The sequence below is a fragment of the Bradysia coprophila genome, unplaced genomic scaffold (assembly GCF_014529535.1).
Source record: "Bradysia coprophila strain Holo2 unplaced genomic scaffold, BU_Bcop_v1 contig_373, whole genome shotgun sequence".
Lineage (NCBI taxonomy): Eukaryota > Metazoa > Arthropoda > Insecta > Diptera > Sciaridae > Bradysia > Bradysia coprophila.
In genome coordinates this window covers 2,565,696-2,592,431 of record NW_023503632.1, presented here as the reverse complement: position 1 = coordinate 2,592,431, position 26,736 = coordinate 2,565,696, and the positions used below count along the sequence as shown (strand labels likewise).

Genomic DNA, 26,736 nt, shown 5'->3' with positions numbered 1-26,736 from the left:
AAATATAAGAACAGTGGAAAAATAGGCACTGATCTAACCACACAATTTTTTTTTTCGAATAGACGAAAAAATCCATTTGACGGTGCTATTGGTACCAAAAGATAGTCAAAAACAAAATTTTTTGAACCAGCCTCCTGCAAGATTTAAGACCATCCCCCTGCACATATATGTGTTGCCTCTATGAAGGGCGGAGGTGTGGCTAAAAAGGTCTATGACGAGCGGAGGTGTGGCTAAAAAGGTAAAATGGGTGTGTCCAAATCAGAAATAACTTTGTGGGAGTCACTTCTTCTGTATGTGTTTTCTGCGACTCACTTTTTGGGATTAAACACAAAGTATGTTTGTGTCCAAACCACAAAATCTGCTGCGAGTCTCTTTTTGGGAATTAAACACAAAGTATCTTTGTGTCCAAACCACAAAATCTTCTGCGAGTCTCTTTTTGGGAATTAAACACAAAGTGTCTTTGTGTCCAAACCACAAAATCTTCTGCGAGTCTCTTTTTGGGAATTAAACACAAAGTATCTTTGTGTCCAAACCACAAAATCTTCTGCAAGTCTCTTTTTGGGAATTAAACACAAAGTGTCTTTGTGTCCAAACCACAAAATCTTCTGCGAGTCTCTTTTTGGGAATTAAACACAAAGTAACTTTGTGTCCAAACCACAAAATCTTCTGCGAGTCACTTTTTGGGAATTAAACACAAAGTATCTTTGTGTCCAAACCACAAAATCTTCTGCTAGTCTCTTTTTGGGAATTAAACACAAAGTATCTTTGTGTCCAAACCACAAAATCTTCTGCGAGTCACTTTTTGGGAATTAAACACAAAGTATCTTTGTGTCCAAACCACAAAATGTCTTCTGCGAGTCTCTTTTTGGGAATTAAACACAAAGTATCTTTGTGTCCAAACCACAAAATGTCTTCTGCGAGTCGCTTTTTGGGAACTAAACACAAAGTATCTTTGTGTCCAAACCACAAAATGTCTTCTGCGAGTCGCTTTTTGGGAATTAAACACAAAGTATCTTTGTGTCCAAACCACAAAATCTTCTGCGAGTCTCTTTTTGGGAATTAAACACAAAGTAACTTTGTGTCCAAACCACAAAATCTTCTGCGAGTCTCTTTTTGGGAATTAAACACAAAGTAACTTTGTGTCCAAACCACAAAATCTTCTGCGAGTCACTTTTTGGGAATTAAACACAAAGTATCTTTGTGTCCAAACCACAAAATCTGCTGCAAGTCTCTTTTTGGGAATTAAACACAAAGTAACTTTGTGTCCAAACCACAAAATCTTCTGCGAGTCACTTTTTGGGAATTAAACACAAAGTATCTTTGTGTCCAAACCACAAAATGTCTTCTGCGAGTCTCTTTTTGGGAATTAAACACAAAGTATCTTTGTGTCCAAACCACAAAATGTCTTCTGCGAGTCGCTTTTTGGGAATTAAACACAAAGTAACTTTGTGTCCAAACCACAAAATCTTCTGCGAGTCTCTTTTTGGGAATTAAACACAAAGTGTCTTTGTGTCCAAACCACAAAATCTTCTGCGAGTCACTTTTTGGGAATTAAACACAAAGTATCTTTGTGTCCAAACCACAAAATGTCTTCTGCGAGTCGCTTTTTGGGAATTAAACACAAAGTATTCTAGTGTCCAAACCACAAAATCTTCTGCTAGTCTCTTTTTGGGAATTAAACACAAAGTAACTTTGTGTCCAAACCACAAAATCTTCTGCGAGTCACTTTTTGGGAATTAAACACAAAGTATCTTTGTGTCCAAACCACAAAATCTGCTGCGAGTCTCTTTTTGGGAATTAAACACAAAGTAACTTTGTGTCCAAACCACAAAATCTGCTACGAGTCACGTTTTGGGAATCGAGTCGCAGAAGATTTTTTGTGGTTTGGATACAAAGATACTTTGTGTTTAATTCCCAAAAAGAGACTCGCAGAAGATTTTGTGGTTTGGACACAAACATACTTTGTGTTTAATTCCCAAAAAGAGACTCGCAGAAGATTTTGTAGTTTGGACACAAAGTTACATTGTGTTTAATTCCCAAAAAGAGACTAGCAGAAGATTTTGTGGTTTGGACACAAAGATACTTTGTGTTTAATTCCCAAAAAGCGACTCGCAGAAGATTTTGTGATTTGGACACAAAGTTACTTTGTGTTTAATTCCCAAAAAGAGACTCGCAGAAGATTTTGTGGTTTGGACACAAAGTTACTTTGTGTTTAATTCCCAAAAAGAGACTCGCAGAAGATTTTGTGGTTTGGACACAAAGATACTTTGTGTTTAATTCCCAAAAAGTGACTCGCAGAAGATTTTGTGGTTTGGACACAAAGACACTTTGTGTTTAATTCCCAAAAAGAGACTCGCAGAAGATTTTGTGGTTTGGACACAAAGTTACTTTGTGTTTAATTCCCAAAAAGAGACTAGCAGAAGATTTTGTGGTTTGGACACAAAGATACTTTGTGTTTAATTCCCAAAAAGCGACTCGCAGAAGATTTTGTGATTTGGACACAAAGTTACTTTGTGTTTAATTCCCAAAAAGAGACTCGCAGAAGATTTTGTGGTTTGGACACAAAGATACTTTGTGTTTAATTCCCAAAAAGCGACACGCAGAAGATTTTGTGATTTGGACACAAAGTTACTTTGTGTTTAATTCCCAAAAAGAGACTCGCAGAAGATTTTGTGGTTTGGACACAAAGTTACTTTGTGTTTAATTCCCAAAAAGAGACTCGCAGAAGATTTTGTGGTTTGGACACAAAGATACTTTGTGTTTAATTCCCAAAAAGTGACTCGCAGAAGATTTTGTGGTTTGGACACAAAGACACTTTGTGTTTAATTCCCAAAAAGAGACTCGCAGAAGATTTTGTGGTTTGGACACAAAGTTACTTTGTGTTTAATTCCCAAAAAGAGACTAGCAGAAGATTTTGTGGTTTGGACACAAAGATACTTTGTGTTTAATTCCCAAAAAGCGACTCGCAGAAGATTTTGTGATTTGGACACAAAGTTACTTTGTGTTTAATTCCCAAAAAGTGAGTCGCAGAAAACACATACAGAAGAAGAGACTCCCACAAAGTTATTTCTGATTTGGACACACCCATTTTACCTTTTTAGCCACACCTCCGCTCTTCATAGACCTTATTAGCCACACCTCCGCTCTTCATAGAGGCAACACATATATGTGCAGGGGGATGGTATTAAATCTTGCAGGAGGCTGGTTCAAAAAATTTTGTTTTGGACTAAGTTCACGGACATGGTGCTATTGGTTTTAGAACGAACAGCCTGCTCTCTTTTATCAAACGAAATATTTTCACGATAACAGATAATTAATAACTTAGAATTGAATCTTAGACAATTTACTTAGGCTTCAAATTGTCTTAACATGGAGAAAATGCCCGAGGTCAACGCATTAAACGTAGGTAAAAATTTTCAGAGAGATTAATGAACCAATCAATATAATCACCGCTGAAGAAAGGAAAGTAAAAATTATCGCATCATGCATCCATGAATGATTGATTGAAAACAAGTTTTTAAATTTTCTGTCGTAATCTGTCGCTTACAGATGCAGCAGACAGGTCTAGAGGTGTGCGCCGATCTTAAAATAGTCGGCGGCGGTGCGCCGACTGGTAAGGGATCGGCGGCGGCGCGCCGGAAGAAATTTATAGTCGGCGGCGGTGCGCCGATCGGCGCGCCGATAAATTTACAAAAAATCTAAACTTTCGAAAATAATGCAAAAACATTTGAAGAAGCGTGCGCAATCATTTTTCCGAACACTGAAATCTTACTATCTTGTAATCTGAAGTATCAACCACTTATACAAGGGGAATCAACTGAGGCGTATCTCACCTTTTATATTGTGTACAATGTACAATCACCTATTATTTTGAAAACATCTAATTTAATGAATCCAAGAAATGAGTTTGCGTAAATGACATGTAAGCTATAAGTCAAATTATAATTTGGAAATTTTAAGTCACATCTTCATACCAGATGTTCTGCAGGCTTCTTATTTCCAACTTATAATTTATGTCATTTACGCAAACTCACTACTATTATCTTTCGATTTATGCAATAACCGTTCCCGTTGCCTTTAGTCCATCTTCGATGAAGGAGTGAGATCGTAGTAGAAGGTTTTCGCAAATAAGAGATTTAGATAAACTTAAATTTATAAGTAATAAGTGCATAGACTACGCCAAAATGATTTTTTTTCCCAAATTTTTTAAATAAAGCAGCTAAAAATTGAAAATAAAGATACCCGTGTCTCGTCTTTTTGACGAAAAAACTTGAAACCGGAAAGATTTTCCACTTTATAAATTCCTAAAACACGTGATTTGCGCCATTTTCCACCCAAATTCCACATAAGGTCTTAAGTTTGCCACTTTACAATTACAGTAGTTTTGACTGATTCACTGAATTTTGTTCTCCTTCTTCTTCCTCTTATATGCACAGAAAATAGAGTAACGTACCCAAGAGTTCACGTTAAGTGAGGATACAGAAAAGACAAATGCTGTTTCGACCTCGGGTATCGATGGCGGTCTCGGGCCAGCGTGATCTGACCATCCTCAGTAGTATCCATCGATACCCTTCCCAAGACAGCAGCAAACTTTTTCTTTGGACTAGTATTTATATGGCGACCATATAAAAGACGAGCTATAGGTAGACCACCAGAGAGATGGACAAACGGAATTAAGAATATTGCAGGTACAAACTGGCAGCAAATGGCAATGGATAGCAGTGGATAGAAACAGGCTGAAAAAGAAGAAGAAGAAGTATTTAAAAATATGCATAAAACACTTGCCATCTACTGATAGAAATAGGATACGTTATAGAAAGCTACTTCGAAGATAACCCTATCGTAGCATCAGAAACAAAATCACCGTCGTACAGTGCAAGTAAGAAGAAAAACCCAAAGTTTCAACAAAAATTTTTTAACAAAAAACTCCTTTCTACGCATATAGAAACATAGCAGCATATAGAAACCTGACTTATAAATTAAGAGCGATAAACATTTGCTAAAACCTTGTACATGTACTCAGGCACACACTTTTGTATAGATTTTTCAATTTAAGTTTATATTTATTGTCGCCCATTAAAATTTCTGAAAGCACTAAACGTATAAAATTTCGGCGCGACGAAAATACAATCGGCGGCGGCGGCGGCGTGAGCTATTATTTTTCGGCGGCGGCGCGCCGAAAATTTAGCAAAAAATCGGCGGCGCGCCGGCGTAAAATCGGCGGTGCACACCTCTAGACAGGTCAAATGACACGTACGATTTGAAACATTTTCTAATAATTTATTACACAGTTAAGTAATTTTGTTTCGCTTTTGACACCTCATTTATAATAATTGAAATTGTAGTGTGAAAATAGTCGTATTAGGCACCGTATTGATTACCTTTTGACAGTTAAATCTTTCACCGCAATAAAAATTCATTAACAGAGAACTGGTGTCGACGCTGACTGTACACAGAGAAAATCCTGGATTAAATTGGAATTTCTTTTTTAGGTTAGAACAAATCAGTCAAAAACACTCAAAAGAGTAAAAGTGACGCAAGTCCCTGTGCATACTTCCAAAACAACTGATATCGCTGGAGGTGACGCATTCTGCGCTTGTACGCAAAAACTGTAACAGCAAAAATTTGACCAAAGAAATTCTAGAAACAAAATTTTACCAAAAAAAATTTCCGTCACAAAGTGGCAGATGGTTCGGACGTATTAGGACATATTCTTGCCTATTTTAAAAAATTTCTTAAAAGTACTTTCCTCAACATAATTAAAATAAAATCTTTGAAAAACCTCCAAAGGTCTCTTTTCTTTTGAAAGCCAAACAGTTCAATCCAGGATTTTTCTCTGTGTACATAAAAGTCGACTTCAAAATGTTTCTTAAAGGGTTTAACATTTTCAAAACAAAGTGGTAAATATATATCGATTGTAAGAACACGATAATATTGAACAAACTTACAGTTGATTGAGAAAATATAAAACAAACATGTAGATGGGTAGCTATCTGAAGAAGTCTACAAATAATAGGGGGATTACGATGTTCACTTAGAATTATTGGTTGACCTAAAACTTTAAAATTAAAAGGTGACTTTCCATTTATATGACTTTGTATGAAGAGGTTACTTTCAAGTTTTTCGTCAACTGATAATAATAAGAGAAAATCGCAATCTCCCTAACATCTATGTGGTCAACAAGCAATTGAATTAGCCATTGAGTAAAAAAAAAAGAAAAAACAAATTGTTGACACAACACATCAACACAACTTTGCTATTTTCTTCGATTTTTGAATTTTATTTAGTGATGCGTTTGCGTGTGTTCAATTTTGATTTAAAAAAAAACTTCTGCTTCCGCGGTAAGTTTTTTGAATCGCAAAGAAATTAAATACCATCCATACGACAGCCTTGGCGTGGCGCCTTTATCTCAAATTTATGGATAAAGATTTCGTGTTTCAACATCATGAACATTTTTTTGACATGAATCAGTATTTTAATCGTTCTCAATTGATGTTGCTTCTTGGTGATGAGTTCTTGAGACAAACTATCTCGATATGGTGTACTGTGAGTTCAAAGCTGAAACGACGTTTTCTTTCAATTTTTTATCCAAATGGTTCTTAAAGCCATCAACAATTATTGATTAATTTCCCCTCCTACTCCCCTAAGCTCTAATAGATTTAAAAATTTAAACAAAAAGCTGTAAAGGATTAGATTTAGTCAAGCCAGATGAATACGACGACCTTAAACATTTAGTGATGTACAAAATGTTTTATGTTAAGTCTTCGAGAGAAATAGAAATTCTTTTAGTTTAATGACTTTGAAAGTTCGCTGCAGACATTTTCAATGAAGTCACCCAGATTTTGCGAAACACATTAAAAAAACCAATTGTTTCATTCATTCATTAATTTCAATGTTTTTATTTTTATTCGCGTTAAAAAGAGATGTTCAACTTTGAAAGATTTATTGTTTTATTCATTAAGAGTCGGTTGTAAAAATATAAATTTCATTTAAAAAAAATAATTTGCATAAATAATCAAGATAAAACTTTACGCTCAACCAATAAACCCACAAAAATGTTTTCGTCTGATCTTTGAAAAATTGTATTTTAGAAACAAAAACAAAATATTTTTAAGAAAAACCGAAAAAAGATCGATTATGTAAGCCATTTGAGAATTTTAAATAAAAACTTTAATTATTTAATCCGCGAAATTTGCATTGCTATCAGTAAAGCGATAATTATTTTTCATGTTAAATGCAATTAAAATAAAATTATAGTCGATTGGTCTACGGATGTTCTTTAACCAAGACCACAAAGTGAGTCAAAATCATAACAAAAAAATTGTTTTGTCTATGAAGGGTTCTGAACTCTTCGCGTTTTTCTAATACATATCGTAATCAACGCGTAGTTCAATTTTAATTCATCAATAAAGCCATGAACACCTAAAAGTGCCTCCGAACATTCACATGTGTATGAGTCGCAAGATATGGTATGAATAAACACGACGGCCCTTTTAGATGTTCACGACTGTACAATGTACATGGATATGATAACGAATTAATATTGAAAAAAAAACTGTGGCCTTACAGGCATCTTATATCACAAATAATTTCTTGCTCAAATTCATTGATTTTTAAATACTTAGTGGTACAGTGATATGAGTAGTATCGTCACGATGAACAGTTTTTGTTAGCACGGTATTGTAAGGTATGTTACGCATACAGTTTCTGACGGAATGATAAATTTATTATTCAAACATTTAAAGTACTGAGTCATCAGAATGTACAAATACATACCGACGATAAGGATCAAAAGAATTCGCCATCATCATGTTGATGTTCGTGCAATTTTTGTTGTTTTTGTTTTAAATAATATTTTTGGGAAATATTCATTTAAATCATCGTTTAATTTTAATTAGATCCGCTATCGAAAAAAAAACTTAAATGGATTCGCCACAGGCTAATAAAGTTACATTCGGTTAATTGATCAGAGTTCAAAATTATGTATATCATTGCTCCACATTGATGTTTTCAATTGCGGTTATCAGGAAATATTTTAAATTTTGAGATAATCGAACTGTTACTAACGAATTATTCTATCGAATTAATGCAAAGATGGGCTTTGTGCCTTATGAAAATTGGTAGAGTCAAGTTTAGTAAATTTTCAATAAAACTTTTTATATACGAGTTTCACTGAATGTAATGTCACAGAAATTCAGAGATTCTCGCAGGTTATGGGCTGGAGATATTGTTTTCGTGAAATTAGCGTTATGGTTACGGAAAACGGATTATAATGTGGTGACCAGAGAGAAGAACAGAAGATAAAAGAGGAGAAAAGTGAAGAAAGGAAAAGAAAACCAGAGAGGTAGAATAAAAAAGAGATAAAGTGAAGAAAGATGAACAGGAGTAGAAGAAGGCGATGACAGACAGAAGAACACCTAAATCAAGAAGGCAACAAAATTTTAGTTGTTGCTTGCAACAGAATTTGAAGCAATGAAAAGATTTGGACGAAGAGAAGATGAATTTGGAGAAGCGCGGTATGTGTAAATAAGGAGGTGTGTTATAGGTTTATTCACAGAGTTTGGAACAGAATTGCAATTTTGAAGGTTGAAGGTTTGGTACTGGAATTTATATGTTTGATGAGGAGCTGTCAAGCAAGATTGAAAACTAGCGGAACAGTGAATGGTTAGTTTTAGTTCATTCAGCAAGTCAAAATTTCTTTGAGGTGGGGAGGCGCTTTTCTTATTTAAATCGAGTTTGATTCGAGTGTTGAAGTTTGCATTTACTTCATCAAAACAATCAAATCGATTTTGGTTGATCACCAGTAGCTTTTGTGGAGAAACTAATTAGTCTAAATTGTACATTGACGAGATGCAGCTTATTAAATAATTAATCTTTTGTAATTCCGAGTTTCACTGAATGTAATGCCACAGAACTTCAGAGATTCCAACAAAATGCACTGTTTCGATCTGAGAGGCAAATGCAGAGCAACAATTTAAATCATTTCAAAATTATTAAAGCTTGATTTCCACTTAAAAAATTTCGTCGTAACAGAACGTCGTGAAGGATTTTTATTGGTTATAAAACGAGAGAGACGAATTTCAACCAATAGAAATCCTTATCATATCATCCTACTATCGACGCTAAATTTATCAATTTAACATAACATTCGACCACTGTTTCGATCTGAGAGAACTGCAATAATAATATGCAGTTCAAAAAGACAATTTTTCATCAGGCCATGCCGACAGTGGTACTTGATGAAATGCTCTAAGAACACTATACCAATTTGCATACGATCCAGTCTAGTGAATTATAGTTGAAACGAAATTTCAACTCATCATCAAGCTTGCTAACTTGTGGCTAGTCAATTGACAAAACTTTCATATGTCCGCCCACATACTTATCATTCATAATATGCGTCTAGAGATCAATTTACTAACTTTCGTTCCAGCAACAAACATTGAAAAAGAAAAAACCCATGTGAATGAATTCTGGATACCGTAGAAAATTTTTAACAATCTCTCATTCATTGTTAGTAGCTCAATTTAATACAAAACTAATTTTTAAAAATCTTCGCAAAAAAGCTTCGTTCAAAAGTCAAATGAAATATTTCATTGTAATGTAAACTGATACACTTTTTATGGTACTGAAAATCGTTACCGCCGATCAATTCACCTGCATTCAGCAGTCAATTTAAAATAAGTCAAAAAAAGAGACATTGTTAATAATACGCTAACATTTCAGTAAAATTAATAGTGTAGGTCGTAAACTGTATAAATAATCAAACATGTCACAACTCATTTGACCAGAGATATTTTTTCACCATTCCACGGTATCGACCTATGCTGTTCGTGAACATTGTAGCATAAATATTTGTCATATTAAATACCAACATTTTGATGTATAAATGTAAAATTATTAAATTTTTTAAACATTTGATATTAAATATCGGATCACTGATGAAATATAATTCGAATCAGCGTACGAATTGGTAATACTGAGTAATTGAAACATGTTCCATGTGTATACTAATCGCGTTCTTGAGAGTATAAAACGATCTGTGATTTTTAATTGGCCTGTAGTATACATCAATTTAACATTCCATTTAATCATTTTTTTTTTCTTCGTCAGACTTTTAATTTTATTAATCTATTCTGAAGCGTGAATTAATATTGAAAAACCCAAATATTTTTTTCGGAAAAGTCAAAGGCATTTTACAATTTCATTTCGTCTGGTTTTAAGGTTATACGAAGACAGCTGTAGTCAAACAATTTACACAGTAACAGTTGAAATATAGTCAATTCACGAACAGTAAATGGTAATATTTTCTAATGAGCTGCACAAAATATCATTTCTACTTTTCAAGTGTCTATGACATTTTTGAACACTAGTTCTTTTAGAGATTCGAGCTGTATAGCTGACAAATGCAACGTATCCCGAAAATATCGGCGTTTAAGGAACTAAACAAGCTTGAGATAGAATTTTCTTCGCAATATTAATTGAGATTCTTCGACATGTTCGACGTTCAGTAGTATTTCATATTGTCCTCACTCAACACATATTATACACTCCATGTCGTTTACTATTAACGTCATTACTTGTAGTACTTGGTGGACAATATCAATCGAATGTTTCATCGATAATCAATAAAAACTGACTAATCAGTCGATATTCACCGACAGGCCCGGACTGGCCATATGGTGAATTCGGGGAATTCCCGATGGGCCTTTTGGATTTTTGTATGAGAATTTTTAATTTGTGGGCCTTTTTAAATTGAGTTGCATGGAGCCCCCGATGGGCTTTTTCGAGCCAGTCCGGTACTGTTCACCGATTATCAGTAGAAGGAAATAATCGAATAAATTATCGAATTAGGCGTATGTTGTGGTTGGTATTGCGACTTTACATTGTCTAAAAAGGATTCTGATATCGATTATATAATGTAAAGACTCCTTCCCGTTTACTAGACAATTTGTATGTTTAAGAGGCATGGATGCCTAGCTAAAATTGTATCAATGATGTCTTTTCACCAGAATCCTTTTTGAAAAATATACGACTGCAGTAACGATCACAAATGCTTCCTTTCAATAAAAAATCGATTTTGTTGTAACAGTTCGATCAGAGAAAAGATAACAGTTAATCAAAATTTTAGTTCTCTCACCGCTGGCTGGTATGGTGCTATTTTTTTTTTTTAAATAACACATCCACCGAATGTATGCTCTGAATGAACCAATTTGTGGCTATATTATCGCGTTTCGGATTCGTCATTTAAAATTTTAGTAAAATATTAAAAGGAATGCATACTCACGTGAATTCGTAGAACGGATGAAAATTGTCACAACATTTACCAACAATACGACTAGCGGTAGCTTGTGGGATGTTCGAATGACTGTCATATTCTGTTATTTTTTTGTTGAACCGTTTTGCTGCCTCGAACTATTATTTTTGTAACTTCTATATCAATTCACAAATCACATTTCTAGTTATTTCGATTTTCTATTTTCGATCTACTTTGACAATTTCATTGCATTCTGTAACAATCAATAAAAACATAATTTTTCTCAGACACATTCGAACTCATTTTTCTTGGACGAATCGTTAAAGTTATTTCCACTTTATCACACATCTGAACTACAGGTTCTCAGATATAATCAACGCAACGTTCATTTGTATGTAAACTACCAAATTTAGACTATGAGATAGAAAAAAATTTAGATCAAACAGATCAAACACCTTCACCATCGTCTACAAATACCATATCTGATTTTCAATGGTATATGATATTCGCTTCACATGTTTCATAAACTGAACTAATAATCGTAAGAAAACAAAAACCGACGTTCTTTACGTAGGTGATTTCATAGTGCCGCCATGCTATTAACACACAAGATCCGGCATTGTAGCATTTTTTTCCTCTCCACTCATAGAACTCTACTTCAATAATTGTGAAATATCACACGGTGTGATTTTAGAATCCTGTTTTCGGAACGAAAAGAATACGTATTTTTGCACTGAAAAAATTTGCAACCGAGCTACCTTGTTTGCCCTCCTAATGTGTGAATAAGCGATGCAAATTTAACTGATTTATATTTGATGTCGGTTCTTGATTTAGTGATGTTTTTAAAGAGATGATAATGGGGATTGAATAGCGAGGGATTATAGTTTATATTGCAAGATATTCTAACAGTAGTAAAAAAAACGACGAGAATCGAATTAACATAACAGTTACAGTGTTTGTACCTTGTGTCTCGTATTTCAGATCCCAACAAAATCTCTACGAGAAAAGTGTGACGCAGTCTTTGTAGTACAATTTCTAAAATAAGTGATATCGCTAGAGTTGACGCTTTCAGCTTCGTTACGCAAAAATTAAATTGTACAACCAATTAGTTCAAACAAGCTGGCTTAGTTTTCCTCGTCATCTGCCAAATAATTTTTACCAAAACAAATTTGACTGAAAACAACGAAAATTTTACCCAAAAAGATCTGCGTCGCAAAGTGGCAGATGTCCAGGAACCGACCTACAAGAAAATTTATCTGCCACATGCGACGCAGATTTTTTGGTAAAATTTTCATTGTTTTCAGTCATTGGCAGAAGATGAGGAAAACTAAGCCAGCTTGTTTGAACTAATTGAGTGTACAATTTAATTTTTGCGTAACGACGCTGAAAGCGTCAACTCTAACGATATCATTTATTTTAGAAATTGTACTACAAAGACTTCGTCACACTTCTCTCGTATAGATTTTGTTGGGATATCACTCGTTTTGGAAGTTTTAGGTCAACAATTTAACGAAATTCGAAAATCGAAAATTTAACTAAATTGGAAAATTTAATGAAACTTGAAAATTTGACGAAAATAGAAAATTTAACGAAATTCGAAAATTTAACGAACATAGAAAATTTAACGAAATTCGAAAATCAGCTACATCGAAGTGACCGAATTTTTCCAGCTGCCCAACATACACCGAAAGTGACAAAATTTTTCCAGCTGCCCAACAGACCCCCAGAGTGACCAAATTTTTCTAGTTCCCTAACAGACACCGAAAGTGACCAAATTTTTCCCACTGCTCGTCATGAAAACCATAATATTCAAAAACTTTGAATTTCGATATTTCGACCAAATTACAACCAACTCCACAACAATTATAACAACACTATCATCACAAAATGGCTGTCCATTTTGATATGAGAGAAATTGTTCGGAAAATTAATTAATTAATTACACGAAATTCTGATTTTTCCTGGGATAATGATGAATGAAACTTCAGTTCTAATGGCCTGACTAAGGTTCCTGCAAAGTGTCATGGAGATTGGCTGACTACTTTCCGAGATAGTCCGTCGATAGATAGATAGATAGAAACATACAGAACAGAGTAAGTTGAAAGATTTTGGTTGTTTGGAAAAAGTCAATTTGGTGCATTTTCTATGAAAAGTGCCAATTTCAAAACGATGTATCCCCGGTAATTTTAAACCTACATATAAATACCAAAGGGTAGAAACTGAAATGTTAGGCTATACATAGTTGGCGCGTCTCAAAAAATTTTCTTCGTTCTTTTTTTGAGGCTGAGACTGCGTCAAGTCCTCCGCTATCGCTCCGGACATGATAAGGAACTTTAAGTCCCTTTTGGAGATTTCGTACAAATTTAAGTCAAATAACATTTTAGTTTTTTTACACTTCTACCTGGTAGTTATGTCCGAATCATGGAATATATTGGTACCCGAATTCATAAAACTTGACAGCAAATTCCGGGTGAAAATGAAAATCTCAAAAATTCGAAAAACATAATTTTCCGACTCAAAAAAGGTATGAAAAAAATGAAAGTGTGAATTCTGTTGATACGAAAGCGAAGCTTGTCATATTTATCGCCGAGAGCGTCGGAAAATAGAGCTAAAATACGGTTTTCGACGCATGTAAAAGCTTTGGAATCATGAGATGTCGTTTTCCACGCTTTTGAGACTCCTGTTTTTCACTAGAGCAAAGATGTGTTAATTTAACTAAAGGCCTAAAAAGTGTTAGATGGCTTTAATAATTTGGTTGCATTGTTTGCCCTTGTTACATAGATTATTTTCCAATAAGACTACACTGCCAATAAATTTATGAATTTTGTGAACAACATTGGAACAAAAAATCATAATTTCATTATTATTTTCGAGGTGACAACTAAATTACTGCAAAGTAAACGAGAAGTTAACAGAAGTTTTTCTGAAGACAAAAAAAAAATTAATTGCTTTCAGTTTGACTAACCAATTTAATAGTCGAAACAATAATCGATTAATTGGTTTGTATATTTAAGCTTTTTTTAGGTGAGGTATATCAACAAATTGCTTTTGGTTTGGAAGAGTGGAAAAAATCTTTTAAAAAAAATATTTTTTTTGGTCATACATGATCATTAATGATCCGCGGCTAAAAAAAATTCATTTAAACTTCAATTGAACTTTGATTAGCATCTCTGGCTGAAATAGAAAGTAATTTAAAAATCATGTTTTCAGGTCACTTTTTGTAGCTCGTCTCCGAGAACACGCGCATGATGTGTACTTGAGTATTAACTACTTTTTGTTTCATTTTTATTGACTAGAATGCCCAACGAAACGATCGTCGAAACCTCGATTTCTTGTTTGGAGACGAAAATATCATAAATTTGATAATATTATATTCAGAGCTTTTAAAGTTAACTTAAGAACACAACTCTCTGTGAAACTACCTTAACACTTTTGTTATCGATTGCGCTTAAGTGGAGTACAAGCTTCAAATCACAGTTAATTTCTTGTGTACAATATTTGACGGAATACTGTGTTACTACAGTTACCGGATTGTAGCCGGCAAAGCTTACGTAACATGTGAGAAATAAAATGCAATGAAAATGAAGTGGGGAAAGCGCAACCAGTGACAATAAAAATAAACGTAAAAATTTCAATTAACTGTCGCTGTATACCCGGCCTTACGATCGAAATAGAAATAATAATTTCAATGAAAACATAAACTCGAATCAGAATGTAATTTTCATTGTATGTTAATGTGCCTGTGCCTCCATTAGAGACTCGTATGTTACCTAAAGATACGTATACTACTACCTGCAGTTTGACGATAACATTTAGAAGCAATTTTCGTGCTATTGTTGTCAATTGAAACATAAAAATGAAAGTGAGTAAACTTTAACAACAAACGTATACATACTTATATTGGTCTCTCAAATATTTTTGAACTTTTTGCGGTGACATTTTGTGATTGTTGGGGGGAACGAATTTGTGTGTGCAAAATCAAAAGTTGAATAAAAACTTTCGATTTCAATGGAATGAATTAGATTTTTGATCGGGTGTTAAATTGAGTAGTTAAAAGAACTTTGATGTTACACTCAATCTATGACAATCAAAATACAACTTATTTCGTTTGAAAGAGTGACAAATCGTTGTGAGGCGAATGTTTTGATTTTCGAATTAGAGCCGGCTTGGCAAGCACAATTCGCGATCGTTGTCAAAGACCTCATGGTTTGTAAGGTCAGGTTACAGTATAGTAGTAGTAGGTAACTATAACGGATTTGTTCTGTAACCGAGGTACAAAAGCAATTTTTAAATGAGGAAACATTAGAAACTCGAAATCAGTGACATAGAATAAGAAAACACATTTCTTAGGGTATTACTAACTGAGGGCACTGTCGAGGAAACTTCAATAATCTAGCATCCAACAAAACACTATAGATTCGTGGATCATTCAGTCAATTGATGAACAAAAAGACTGACAAAACGTCATTAATTTAACAAAACTGTGCCAAACTAAAAAATCAGTTGATTTCCAAACATGCAATGAATTAGCATAATAAAATCATCGCTTCGACAAATTTCAAAATTAAATAAATTTTTGATGCAATGAATCCACCAACGAAGCACCACTGCTCTCTTTAATCACTCATTTTTAGGCAAAAAAAGAAGAAAAAAACACTTTCCACTGAAATTTCATTGTTTATTTTGTACGAATGCTTTTTGTTTATTGGTATTTTCCATCATCGCCTTGTATCGCTTTCTAGCGCAGTGTATATAGACACAAAAGGTATAACACACAACTTACATAAAAATTGTTTTATTCTCGTTTAACGATGGTTTTTTGAAAATAAAATTGTTTCGGTAATTAATGAAACCAAAATTGGTCTAAGGTTACAAATGGACAACGAAGCAAAGTTCGAAATAAAGGGTCCGGCACTTTTTTTTTAGTTGGAAATCTCTGTTACAGAATGCAATGACTAAATGAAACAAACTGTTCACCTGGTAATTTTAAACAGACAATTGCAATAAACATAATAAAATCAATATCACGGATGTTCAGTTCATAATTTTTGTTGTTGTTTTCGTATAATCGATTGAGAAATATTAAAATTGATTAAAATATCCATCCACACTCTCAGATTCATAAAATATTTATTTTTCAACATACACTTTGAATGTGAGTGGCGAAACACACGACGACGTGACTTGGCCCCGTTTATATACAATTTTTACAATAAAAATGCTCACGTTATTTAGCGGTTAACGAAAAGACACTTTTCTCAGTTCCAGTTGCGATGAAGTATGGTTACAGACTGATGCGAACGAGCTCTTTGATTTTTAACATTGCGCTAGCAACTTAATATGGGGAGAAAAAGCAAAGTTTAATCTTGAAGGTGTACAGAGTGTAACGGTAAGTAGGGATTGCGTTCAGTGAAAGATGCATAACATACATGTGTACGTCATCATTTGAATGTATAAAATGATTAAACCGGTTTTCAATTGTGGAATTTAAGATTCCTTGGGTGTGCACCAAAGTGCTCTAGTTTGCAAATATTCTAAGGACCCTACAGTGATCTAGTTTGAATATTCGAAATTTCAGATAATTATAAGTAAATGTACAATTTGACAATCGGAGTACATCACCACACGTCAAGCTTTAAATAAAAGCAAAAACTACAGACTCAAATTTTGAACAACCTTAATGACATCATTTCTTTACAAAAAATCAGCTTTCGGAACGTCACCCAACTTGTATACCATCTCCAAAAAATTTCGAATATTACCAACACTTTTTACCAGACACACACAACTACAAGCACGAGAGAAAGTAGTTGCAAAAATGTATGATTCTCCAAGCAAAATCTCAGAGGTTGTATCACTAAGGTCTTACGGTCTACATTATACGCACACAGCGAAACGGAACATATGTGAGCTTAAACTGCAATATGATTCTCCGATAGTTTCGGTAAATTATTTGTAACAACAGAAAATTAAGTGAGAGATGATTTCGATTTTGTTTCTTTTTCTTCGACTTTATTTAGCATTTATTGTGCTGGTCGCATAATCGTACAGACTGCAAGATTGTTCAATTTGGAATGTATGAACCTGAAACATTTACATTTGAAACTAGAGAATTTTGAACTTAAAATTTTTTGGAATTTGTGCAGTTGTATTGGGTATAAATTGCATCATTTAAGGTCGTTTTAAGGCTGTAAATTTTTTTTGTATGATTAATTAGCCGAACAACCATTTTTTTAGTCTATGCTGTAAAATAGTAATTTGGAAACGATTTTTTTTAACTGGTTATATTGTAGGCTTTAAAACTTGTTATAATTAGCTGCAGTCTTGCCAAGTTAGATCAAACGTTCAAGTTGAAGTTGATTGTTGCTTCCAATATTGTTATGCATGTGGTCATAGTTGTTAATTGAGTATACTTTGGCGTATTTCGTTGGCTTAAAATTGAATTTAAAAAAAGAATCCAAAACCAGATGCACTTCCTAAATCAAATTTTATCAGATTACTTATGATGCTATTATGTTTAATGTGCATGCTGTTTTCGTTGTACTGCGGTAGGATCACTATTTTCCTATCGTCAATCAACATAAGACTTCCAAGAATTTAACTGTTCTCCATTTTGTTGCTAAAATTCATTTTCCAATTCACTTCTCTAAACTATTAGGAATATAGGGTGTCATTTGCAAACATTTTCCAGCAGGTCTTGTTAGTGATACACTTCAACTAGTAGCTTTTAGAAAAACTCTAACTTAAAAACAAAAGTTAACTTGTCGTCATGTTCGTATAAAAAGCAAATAGTCAGTAATAACGAACACTAAATTCTATTATTGGTGCCGTTGCTGGTAACAATCCAGTAGGTGTACAAAAATAAATCAACAACTGAAGTTTATTACCGTGATCCAAGACGCGAACCAGTGGTACGCAACATTTGTCAAGTTTTAAAGCTGCAAATAAGATTGTGAATTTTAAATGTCAGGTAGATGGCACCAATGTACACCTATATTAATTTTAATGTTTATCAGTAGTACCACAAAATTTACTTCTTTTGTCTTGTGAGTTTCTCTTGTACAAACTGTTTTCTAGCAGCAATAGTGCTTGCATTACCGATTGATTCCAAAATTTTATGGACAAGTTGATTGATGAAATTCATTGCGAACATACTTTTGACTAGTTATATCGCACTGATCAAGTTATCTACTGTTCGTTCTATCGTGCCATAAAAAAATTCCGTTTGTGGGAAACCAAGCAAACTTTTACAGTCTTAGTCTTGATTTCCACTTACGAAAAAAGCACTCCATTTTCTCTCCGTTTACACTTTAAACACTAGAAAACAGTCATGGTTTAGGCTTTGCTAAACGGAGTTGTTTTTTTGCAACTGGAAATGAAGCCTTTTGGACAAAGTATAGTCATAGATGTGAAGAGGTGGTAACTTTTCATTGAGAAGTAGAAACATTTGTGGTTATCATCAATAAATGCTAAGGCATTAAAGCATAAAACGATGGTTATATTTCGTCCAAAAAGAGTTAAAATACATTTTTTTATGTTTTTTACTGCTTTTAAAACCGTACTCTTTTGTACTCTTTTTCAAGTCAAAAATGTATTCTTTTTTGAAATTTTCGTTCTGGGAACCCTAGCGATTGGCTAAATGGAGGCAAAACGGAGTGGTTTTTTGCAACTGGAAATGTTGCCTTAACATCGTTTGTTTGTATTCGACTTCCAATAAGAGGATTAGAAACAACATCAAGCCCACTCTGCTTTCATGCGAATCTCCTCGTTTCAACTGAGCAGCTGTTCTATAAAGAGATGGTAGATCCTCAAATCATCTTGGAGTTCCCAATACAGCCGAATGTGCTAAACTAAATAGTAAAATACACACCAGTCTCTTGTGCTAGACAGTTAAGATTAGGATCCATTCTGTGGATGTGGAGGCTTTATATAGTGAAACAATTGCTCGTACCTTTTCGAAACTCGATTTTTATATCTTCGCTTTTTCAATATTTTTTTTTTAAATTATTTATGCAACAGACGCGCGTCACATTTGATTTATTTTCAAATGATATGACGTTTTACTCAGGATAATTAATTAAAATTGTTCATTTTTACAGGCAAACATTGAACACATTTTGATTTGCATCTTGTTTATGAATTTGAAAATATCTTAGTCCGTAGTCCCCGAGCAGAACGTTCGGCGGGGACATAGCCACGTGTTTCAGAATGCGTAACAGAAAATAAAAGTAATTTGGACGCATTGCGTATTAACATTCGACCTTTTTTTTAAACTAATAGAATGAAGAGTTCACCCTCCCCCATTTGAAAATTTGTTTTGATTATTTTTCTTTATTTATTACATATTTGACAAGACAAATGACATATAAATAACAATAAACATCACTCGAGTTGAATTAGGAAAATATTTCTATTGGTAACACATGGTCCTTATAGCAGAGTTTATCATCAATGAGACTATAAGCAATATTAACACTTTCACCAACTGGAAAATACAAGTGAGAGGGTTGCTCATAAATAGTCTACCATCTTTTCAAAACATTTTAAAATAGTGCTGTGGTCTACATCTCGCTCGGCCGATATTGGTTTTATTGAAAAACTAATTACCTTGCCAGACTCCTGAGATCACAAGCTACACACTTCTTCTTCTTCTTCTTTTTCAGCCTGTTTCTATCCACTGCTGGATGTAGGCCTCTCCAACTTCTTTCCATTTCGTACGATCCATTGCCATTTGCTGCCAGTTTGTACCTGCAATATTCTTAATTCCGTTTGTCCATCTCTCTGGTGGTCTACCTATAGCTCGTCTTTTATATGGTCGCCAGTTCATGATCTTTTTGGTCCAACGTTCGTCTGTCCTTCTTGCAATATGTCCCGCCCAGCTCCATTTCAGAGATGCTATTCTTTCCATGACATCAACGACCCTGGTTTGTTGTCGAATCCATTGATTCGTCATTCTGTCTCTGAGTGTTATTCCAAGCATACTCCGTTCCATGGCTCTTTGTGTCACTCTCAATTTATCTTCGGATGCTTTCGTTAAAGTTAACGTTTCCGCTCCATAAGTGAGCACTGGAAGGACACAAGTGTCGAAAACTTTGCGTTTCAGACTATTATTCATTCTGCTTTTGAAAATTAGTCTGAGTTTTCCGAACGCTGCCCATGCAAGACCAATCCTACGTCTTATTTCTGCAGTTTGGTTGTCCAGACCTAACTTCAGTTTATGTCCTAGATATACATAGCTGTCGACTCGTTCAATGACAGTGTCACCAATTTTGATTTCTCTATCGTCCCCGATGTTGGTCATGACTTTTGTTTTCGATAAGTTCATCTTGAGGCCAACTTTGCTCGCCTCTTCACTTAACTGTTGTAGCATAAGCTGAGCCTGACCTAGATTCGCTGCTATCGGTACAATGTCATCAGCGAAGCGGAGATTGCTCAGGTACTCTACATTTATATTTATTCCCATTTTACTCCAGTTTAACTTCTTAAAAATACTCTGCAGAATCGCCGTGAATAATTTCGGTGAAATAGTGTCACCCTGCCTTACACCTCGGCCGATTCTGAATTTCTCCGTGCTCTTATGAAGTTTTATACATGAAGTAGCATTTTTGTACACATATCGAATTGTGTTGGAGTACCTTGAGTCTACTCTACATTCGTCTAATGCGTCCAATATCGACCATGTTTCCACTGAATCGAAAGCTTTTTCGAAGTCTATGAATAGCAAGACTATGTCGATGTTGTATTCACGACACTTCTCAATAAGCGTTCTCATCACCTGCAAATGGTCGTTTGTGCTGAAACCAGATCTGAAAGCAGCTTGTTCAAGAGGTTGTAGTTAAGGAAAATGTTGAACATAAGTAATCGGAAGTATGTGTTAGCAGCAAATAATGTATCAGATCAGATTTTTATTGATTTTTACTAATTGAACATTGCTGAATTCGATTTTCACACTTGTCATCCCAAATATCTCTGATTTCATCCAGAATCGGGAATATTCTGAAGCCCTGACGTAGCCGTCTGCTCCTCACATCAACATATTTGAAATATGCACAATAAACACAAATTTATAGCAAATTACTTTCACAGAACGCATCAGAATCTGTTTCCGATCAATTTTATTGTTGATTTATTTGCAAATAGTTGGGAAACCGTTGTAAATCAGTAAAATTAAAGTTCGTCCGACATTTATCTGTTTACATCAAATTAAAATCTCTGTAACTGTCAATGACAATTAATAAATTCGAATATGTTACGTATTACGCATTGTTACGTATTGAGTATAGTCAGAATTGGCACTTAATTTGAATTATTCAAATAAAAATTAGAATTCTAATTGAAGTTTTCATTTTGGAATATTGCTTATTCTTTTACTTTTGATATATTTGGCAGTATCAATATTGTTAATACTATTAATCTATTTTAATTTTAAAGGTTTTAGGTAAAATATTGCGGTTTAAGGCCAACCACACACTAGTATCTAGTGTCAGTTGGAAATATGATATTTCTATTGTTAAAACCGATTTTAGCCGATTTTATCTGATTTAAACAATAGAAATATCGTATTCCCGATGACACAAAATGGTAACGTGTGTTGATCTTTAACGAAATACGCTCTTTCAGTGTTTGAATGTAGATGATCCCTTGGATAAAAAATTTTCATTATAGAAAACAGATAAATTTACGAGTTATGTTTCGTATTTGGTTTGCAAATTAACCGTCGGTTGAATAGAAATTAAAGGATTGTGTGATTAATGTAGCCGCTGTCATGTATGTAGTGTCTGTTCTAATTTGTCGATTGGTAAATAAATAGGTAAAGTTATTGTTCTACTTGTTCCATTTTGTTTTCTGGTTTTACTCAAAAATCAATCGAAAATTACATTCATTATAATGAACATTATAAGATACGTGTAATTTATTAAACCGACAAATACACTATTGATGTGATCAAGATCATGAGCAGATGTCGCAAAATCTGCACTCCAATGGAATTTACCCAGAGTACCACTGAAGTGTAAAATGAACCAACCTGGGACCTGATATATTCATAAGTGAGTGGTTTATTTTACGCTGCCAAGAGAGTACCATATTTGCCGTGTATTCGACCAAACTTACTTATATGCTTATAACTTACCTATCGTAATTTGTTTTTATAATATAAGAACAATGTACGATTGAGATATACACATTTTATCCTCACCTCACATAATCAGGTATCGGTTCGCATGGGTACATCTATCTATAGTGCTTCTCACGAATGATTTTTTTTTCTCACGAAATATGATTCAACGTTGTGACATATAATTTCGATCCCTAGATTTGCTTCGATCGTTTTCATTCGTCTTGTTCAAAACAAAGTTTAGCACTTCAAACACCTTGGACCAATGTTTTATTCAATTTCGTTGACGAACCCGCTACTTTCCAGCTGGAGCGTATATAAAAACAGAACGAAATAATTTTCAGCATTTAATTTTTGCTATATTTACACAGAAATCATGTTTTTATACAGAAGAGGAATCATTTTTTATATTTTTACAAACTCCAATACAACTACAAAGTGCAGTGCATGGCATTTTACCTTTAACACAATGGCAACGTAAATTTACACATTGTCCCTTGCATCCACATGTTGCCATTTCGATTGATGAGTTAGTAATTGGATTTAAAGTTGTGAGCACGGGTACAATTTTTCCTTCACTATTTAAATTCCATCCAGAGCGAAGAAGTGATCCCAAATTGACATGCGGATTGTAAATATTTTGCCAAATAAGTAATTGAACGTGACAACGCTTTATGTGTTGCACAATAGCGTCCGTTGTTGGCGGTAATAATTCCGGTGATTTAGCAGATCCAAATAGAATGTATCGAGCAGAGTTTGTCGTGCTTGCTTTATGTCCTAACTTGTAGAGTTTTACTACAAAATTTTCGGCCGATCGTATAGCATTATTGGTTAAATTACTTTTACATAGTCCCGAAAGTAAACTGGCTTGTTCTAGATAAATATTCCAAGCACTGTTCTTGCTTATGCCGGCAATAAATGATGTGAGAGGCGATCCAGTAATGGCATCAAATGCCAGAATGTTTTGCTTTACAATGGTCGAAAGCGTGGAACAAATTTTATGAATGGGGACGAACAATCGTTTCTTGGTTGTGCCAGTTCTAAGCCACAGTTCCTCACACTTCATTTTTTTGAAGTGGTGAACGAGCAAAACGATTAAGTTGGAATAGGCTTTTCCGTTTGAATCGGAAGCATAAATGACCACAACTTTCTTCTCAGTCTTTACAGCTTGAAGCGCTATTCGCATAACTTCATCGTCATGCCAGCATTTAAGTTCATCTGTACATGTGTCCGTTATGGATGAAAAAATATCAGTTGTCTCTGAAAATATTACATCCGTCGCATCGAATTCAATTTTAGACATTTCTGACGCCAAAAATCTGTACAGATCTTCTCTGTTTTCATCCAGTGCCATGAACGTTTGCCACTGTTTTGGTACGGCCACTTTCTCATTTTCAATTATACGTCGAATCGGGGCTGGAGTCCTCATTTTCTTTGAAGTAACCGTATCTAACATCGATGCTTTAACGTGCCGATTAAATATTACGTCGATTCGTGAGAAATTGATAGTCAACAGATCCAAATTGGTTTTAAAATATTCCGCAAGTTCTCCAAATGTTTTTAGATTTTTCGGTACTGCTCCAACTAGTGTGTCGCCAGAAACAATTACTTGAGCGTCCGTTTTTGAAGTAGACACCGACACACACCAATCTTCACTCTTAGTCAGTACGTGTATTCCCAATGGATTTCCTGATCTAAGCTGACCGTTAGTTTCGACCAAAGAAAGTGGATATTCCTGCAATTCATGCTCCAACATTTTTTCAAGATTCATTTCTCTACCCGCTTCAAATGCCATAACCAGCCGCTGTAATGTGTTACCGTGAGCTTTTAAAATCTTTTGAAGAGGCTGGGTCGGCTTTACTGATGATGGTTCGTACAATGTTGTCATCGAAGACACTATGTTTTGTTTTACCGGTTCATCAAAACTTATACGAACTCCATTCTCATCACCAATTAAACGTTCTTTTACGAAGACTAAAACTTGCCTTTCCCCATTCTCCACAACATTTAAAAGGAAATCTTGAATTTTTTGAGACACAACATCTTTTGTGACAATGTTTTGTATCATACCCGAGTATTGAATCGGTGCAAGGACGTTGAAATATGTTAACGATCGATATATTGACTCTTCATCACGACAATCCCGCGCTCGTCTTGCCTTTGTAGCTTCGTTGGTAATCATGGTTTTGCTAGCTAAGCCATACATTGCGAATGTTTTCTGTGTAATTTCAGTTCTCCAACCGAAAGAAAGTGCCCATCTTTGCAGAGTGTTGTCTTTCTGTGTGACTCCTACTATGCCTCCAGAGTCCTTGCTAATACCAACCATCCATTCTTGAGCATGATCCGCATCGACCTGGTTAAATGTGCCTTCGGTTATCTTAACTACAAAATCACCAGCCACAAACGCTGCTTTCACGTCATTAGGTAGTTGATTCATTTGGGCAAGGAATATTGTTACCGAACACACATAATTACGATGATTATACCTTTCCATTAGAGGAAGCATCGATTTCACACCATGAAGGTAGATGTCCCATTGGCCGGCCCGGAGTGAACGTGTGAACAGAAGTAGTGTGCTGATGCTATCCACGTATGTCCACCAAAATTTGAAATTACTGTTTTCCATGGATTCGTGTTCTATAAATGCTGCCATTATTGAAGCAAATTTTTCAGATTTAACAATATCCACGATGCTGTCCACATTCTTTCCCGCTTCTGCTATAGTTGAATATACAGTTGGACTTTTTTGCTGAACGAAACTTGAAAGTCGAGGAATCAAGATTCTCCACATAGCTTGGAATGTGAGCTTATGGGCTCTCATGGCCTTTGCATAAGCCTTTCCATCAAGTACTTTCAGAATTGAACCATCAGCCAATAGATCACTTTCCTTCCAAATTTCCGATAGCCCAGTATCCGCCATGTGCTGTCCAATTGCTCGAAGATAGTTCATTGCTAGATGCAATCCACCCATTTTTACAATAACGCGGTTCTTGTAAATTGGATTAGCTTCCAATAGTGCACACAGTTTTAAATGAAGTGCTTGATCTACTGTTGCAACGATGTGTCTGCAAATACAAATAGGTGCCCATTATAGTGGAAAAGGTCATGGTAATTGATGATAAAACTTACTTGTAGTTCAAACTGTCAGCCAAAGAAACCGCCCGTTGTAAAAACAAGAGTAATGTGCAGTGTTCATGAGCTGGATTCAGTATAAGTGGAAGATAACCTTGGGTTGTAATTTGGTGATTATTCTGAGAAATTCTTTCATTAAACTCGGTCCATCCAGTGTAATTACTTTCCGACTCATTTTGACGACATATGAGGAATGACATATCCACCGCCTTAGCGTGCTGCACTGATTCTGTTACGTCGACGTGTCTCTTATACCAGTCAGTGCTTATAACCCTTGAGAAGGTTGGTGAAAATGGTGGCAATGTTGGTTCTGGTGGTAATTGACTCAAAATAGCAGGAATACGAAACGGTACTTTCTTCTTAATTCCAATCTCATCCAAGATACTCGCTGACGAAGACGATGATACATTGCGTTGAAATGCGACCACCTGAGTCCCGTGAAAAGAATTTTTTCCGTCAAGTGTGTCCGCTATTATGTCGATATTATCAGCGGTTATTTGAAGAATAGGTTCGTGGCGTAATTGTGGGTTTTCTTGCTTAATAGTTGTAGCCGATTTAAAATGTGGGGGCACTACAGAACCTGTAGTATGGTCTATTGTGCTTAATGTAAGATCAGCCAATGTGTTGTCGATTTGTAAAACTTTCGAATACGTCACGCAATGACCAGCACTGTTAAATAAGTTGATGAGCTTCCGCGATCTTGTCTTTTGATGGAGTGCTAGACCGAGACCAATGTGCTTTGGGGTTAATTTCTTCCCTTTGCTCGCTACGTAAATGATATCCTGGGCGATTGACAAAATTTTTTTTTCGAAGTATTTTCCACTGTTGCCTACGTCGTCTTCACAATTTTCGTCGTGATCAGAATTTTCGTCGTTATCACAGTCCGATTCTAACATTTCATCCAACGAAGACTGTCCTCTAATCAGCAAACTTAATAGCATAAACAAGCTTTCAGGAACAATTTTTTTGGCAGCATCCTCAGATACATCTAGACCCTTGTGTCCACTCATGGCATTCATGTCACCGTGAATCTTTAAGCCAGTGTGAACAATATCGATGATGGGATTATCAGGTGCAGTAGTATCGCAAAGTTTTTCAGTAGGGTCGAAACCATCTATTACTGCTTCTGATACCAATGAGAATTGGTATTTGGTTGGAATCAACAGCATTTGTCGATCTTCAACATGAACGTTGAGTGGCTGATAAAATTGGTATATACCACCGACTAATC

The 26,736-nt window shown here is 34.9% G+C and overlaps 1 protein-coding gene and 1 long non-coding RNA gene across 5 annotated transcripts in view; one reads left to right on the top strand and one right to left on the bottom strand.

Annotated features, from left to right (window-relative positions):
• LOC119081949 (dual oxidase) overlaps positions 1-16,584 on the bottom strand; it is a 50,368-nt gene extending 33,784 nt beyond the window's left edge. Inside the window, exons 1-2 of one of the 4 annotated variants that reach the window (XM_037191238.1) lie at positions 16,484-16,584; positions 11,288-11,510 (exon numbers count right to left, since the gene is read on the bottom strand). In XM_037191238.1, coding sequence (XP_037047133.1) covers positions 11,288-11,375 — 88 coding nt within the window. In that variant the 5' untranslated portion in view covers positions 11,376-11,510; positions 16,484-16,584. Of the gene's footprint in view, positions 1-11,287; positions 11,511-16,040 lie in introns of all 4 variants that reach the window. The other 3 variants (XM_037191235.1, XM_037191236.1, XM_037191234.1) reach the window with 3 other exon arrangements.
• LOC119081997 lies at positions 90-8,700 on the top strand. Its single transcript, XR_005088558.1, has 4 exons — positions 90-193; positions 225-290; positions 3,352-3,361; positions 8,689-8,700. It is a non-coding gene; the product is annotated as an uncharacterized LOC119081997 (long non-coding RNA).
• Positions 16,585-26,736: the final 10,152 nt, after the last annotated feature.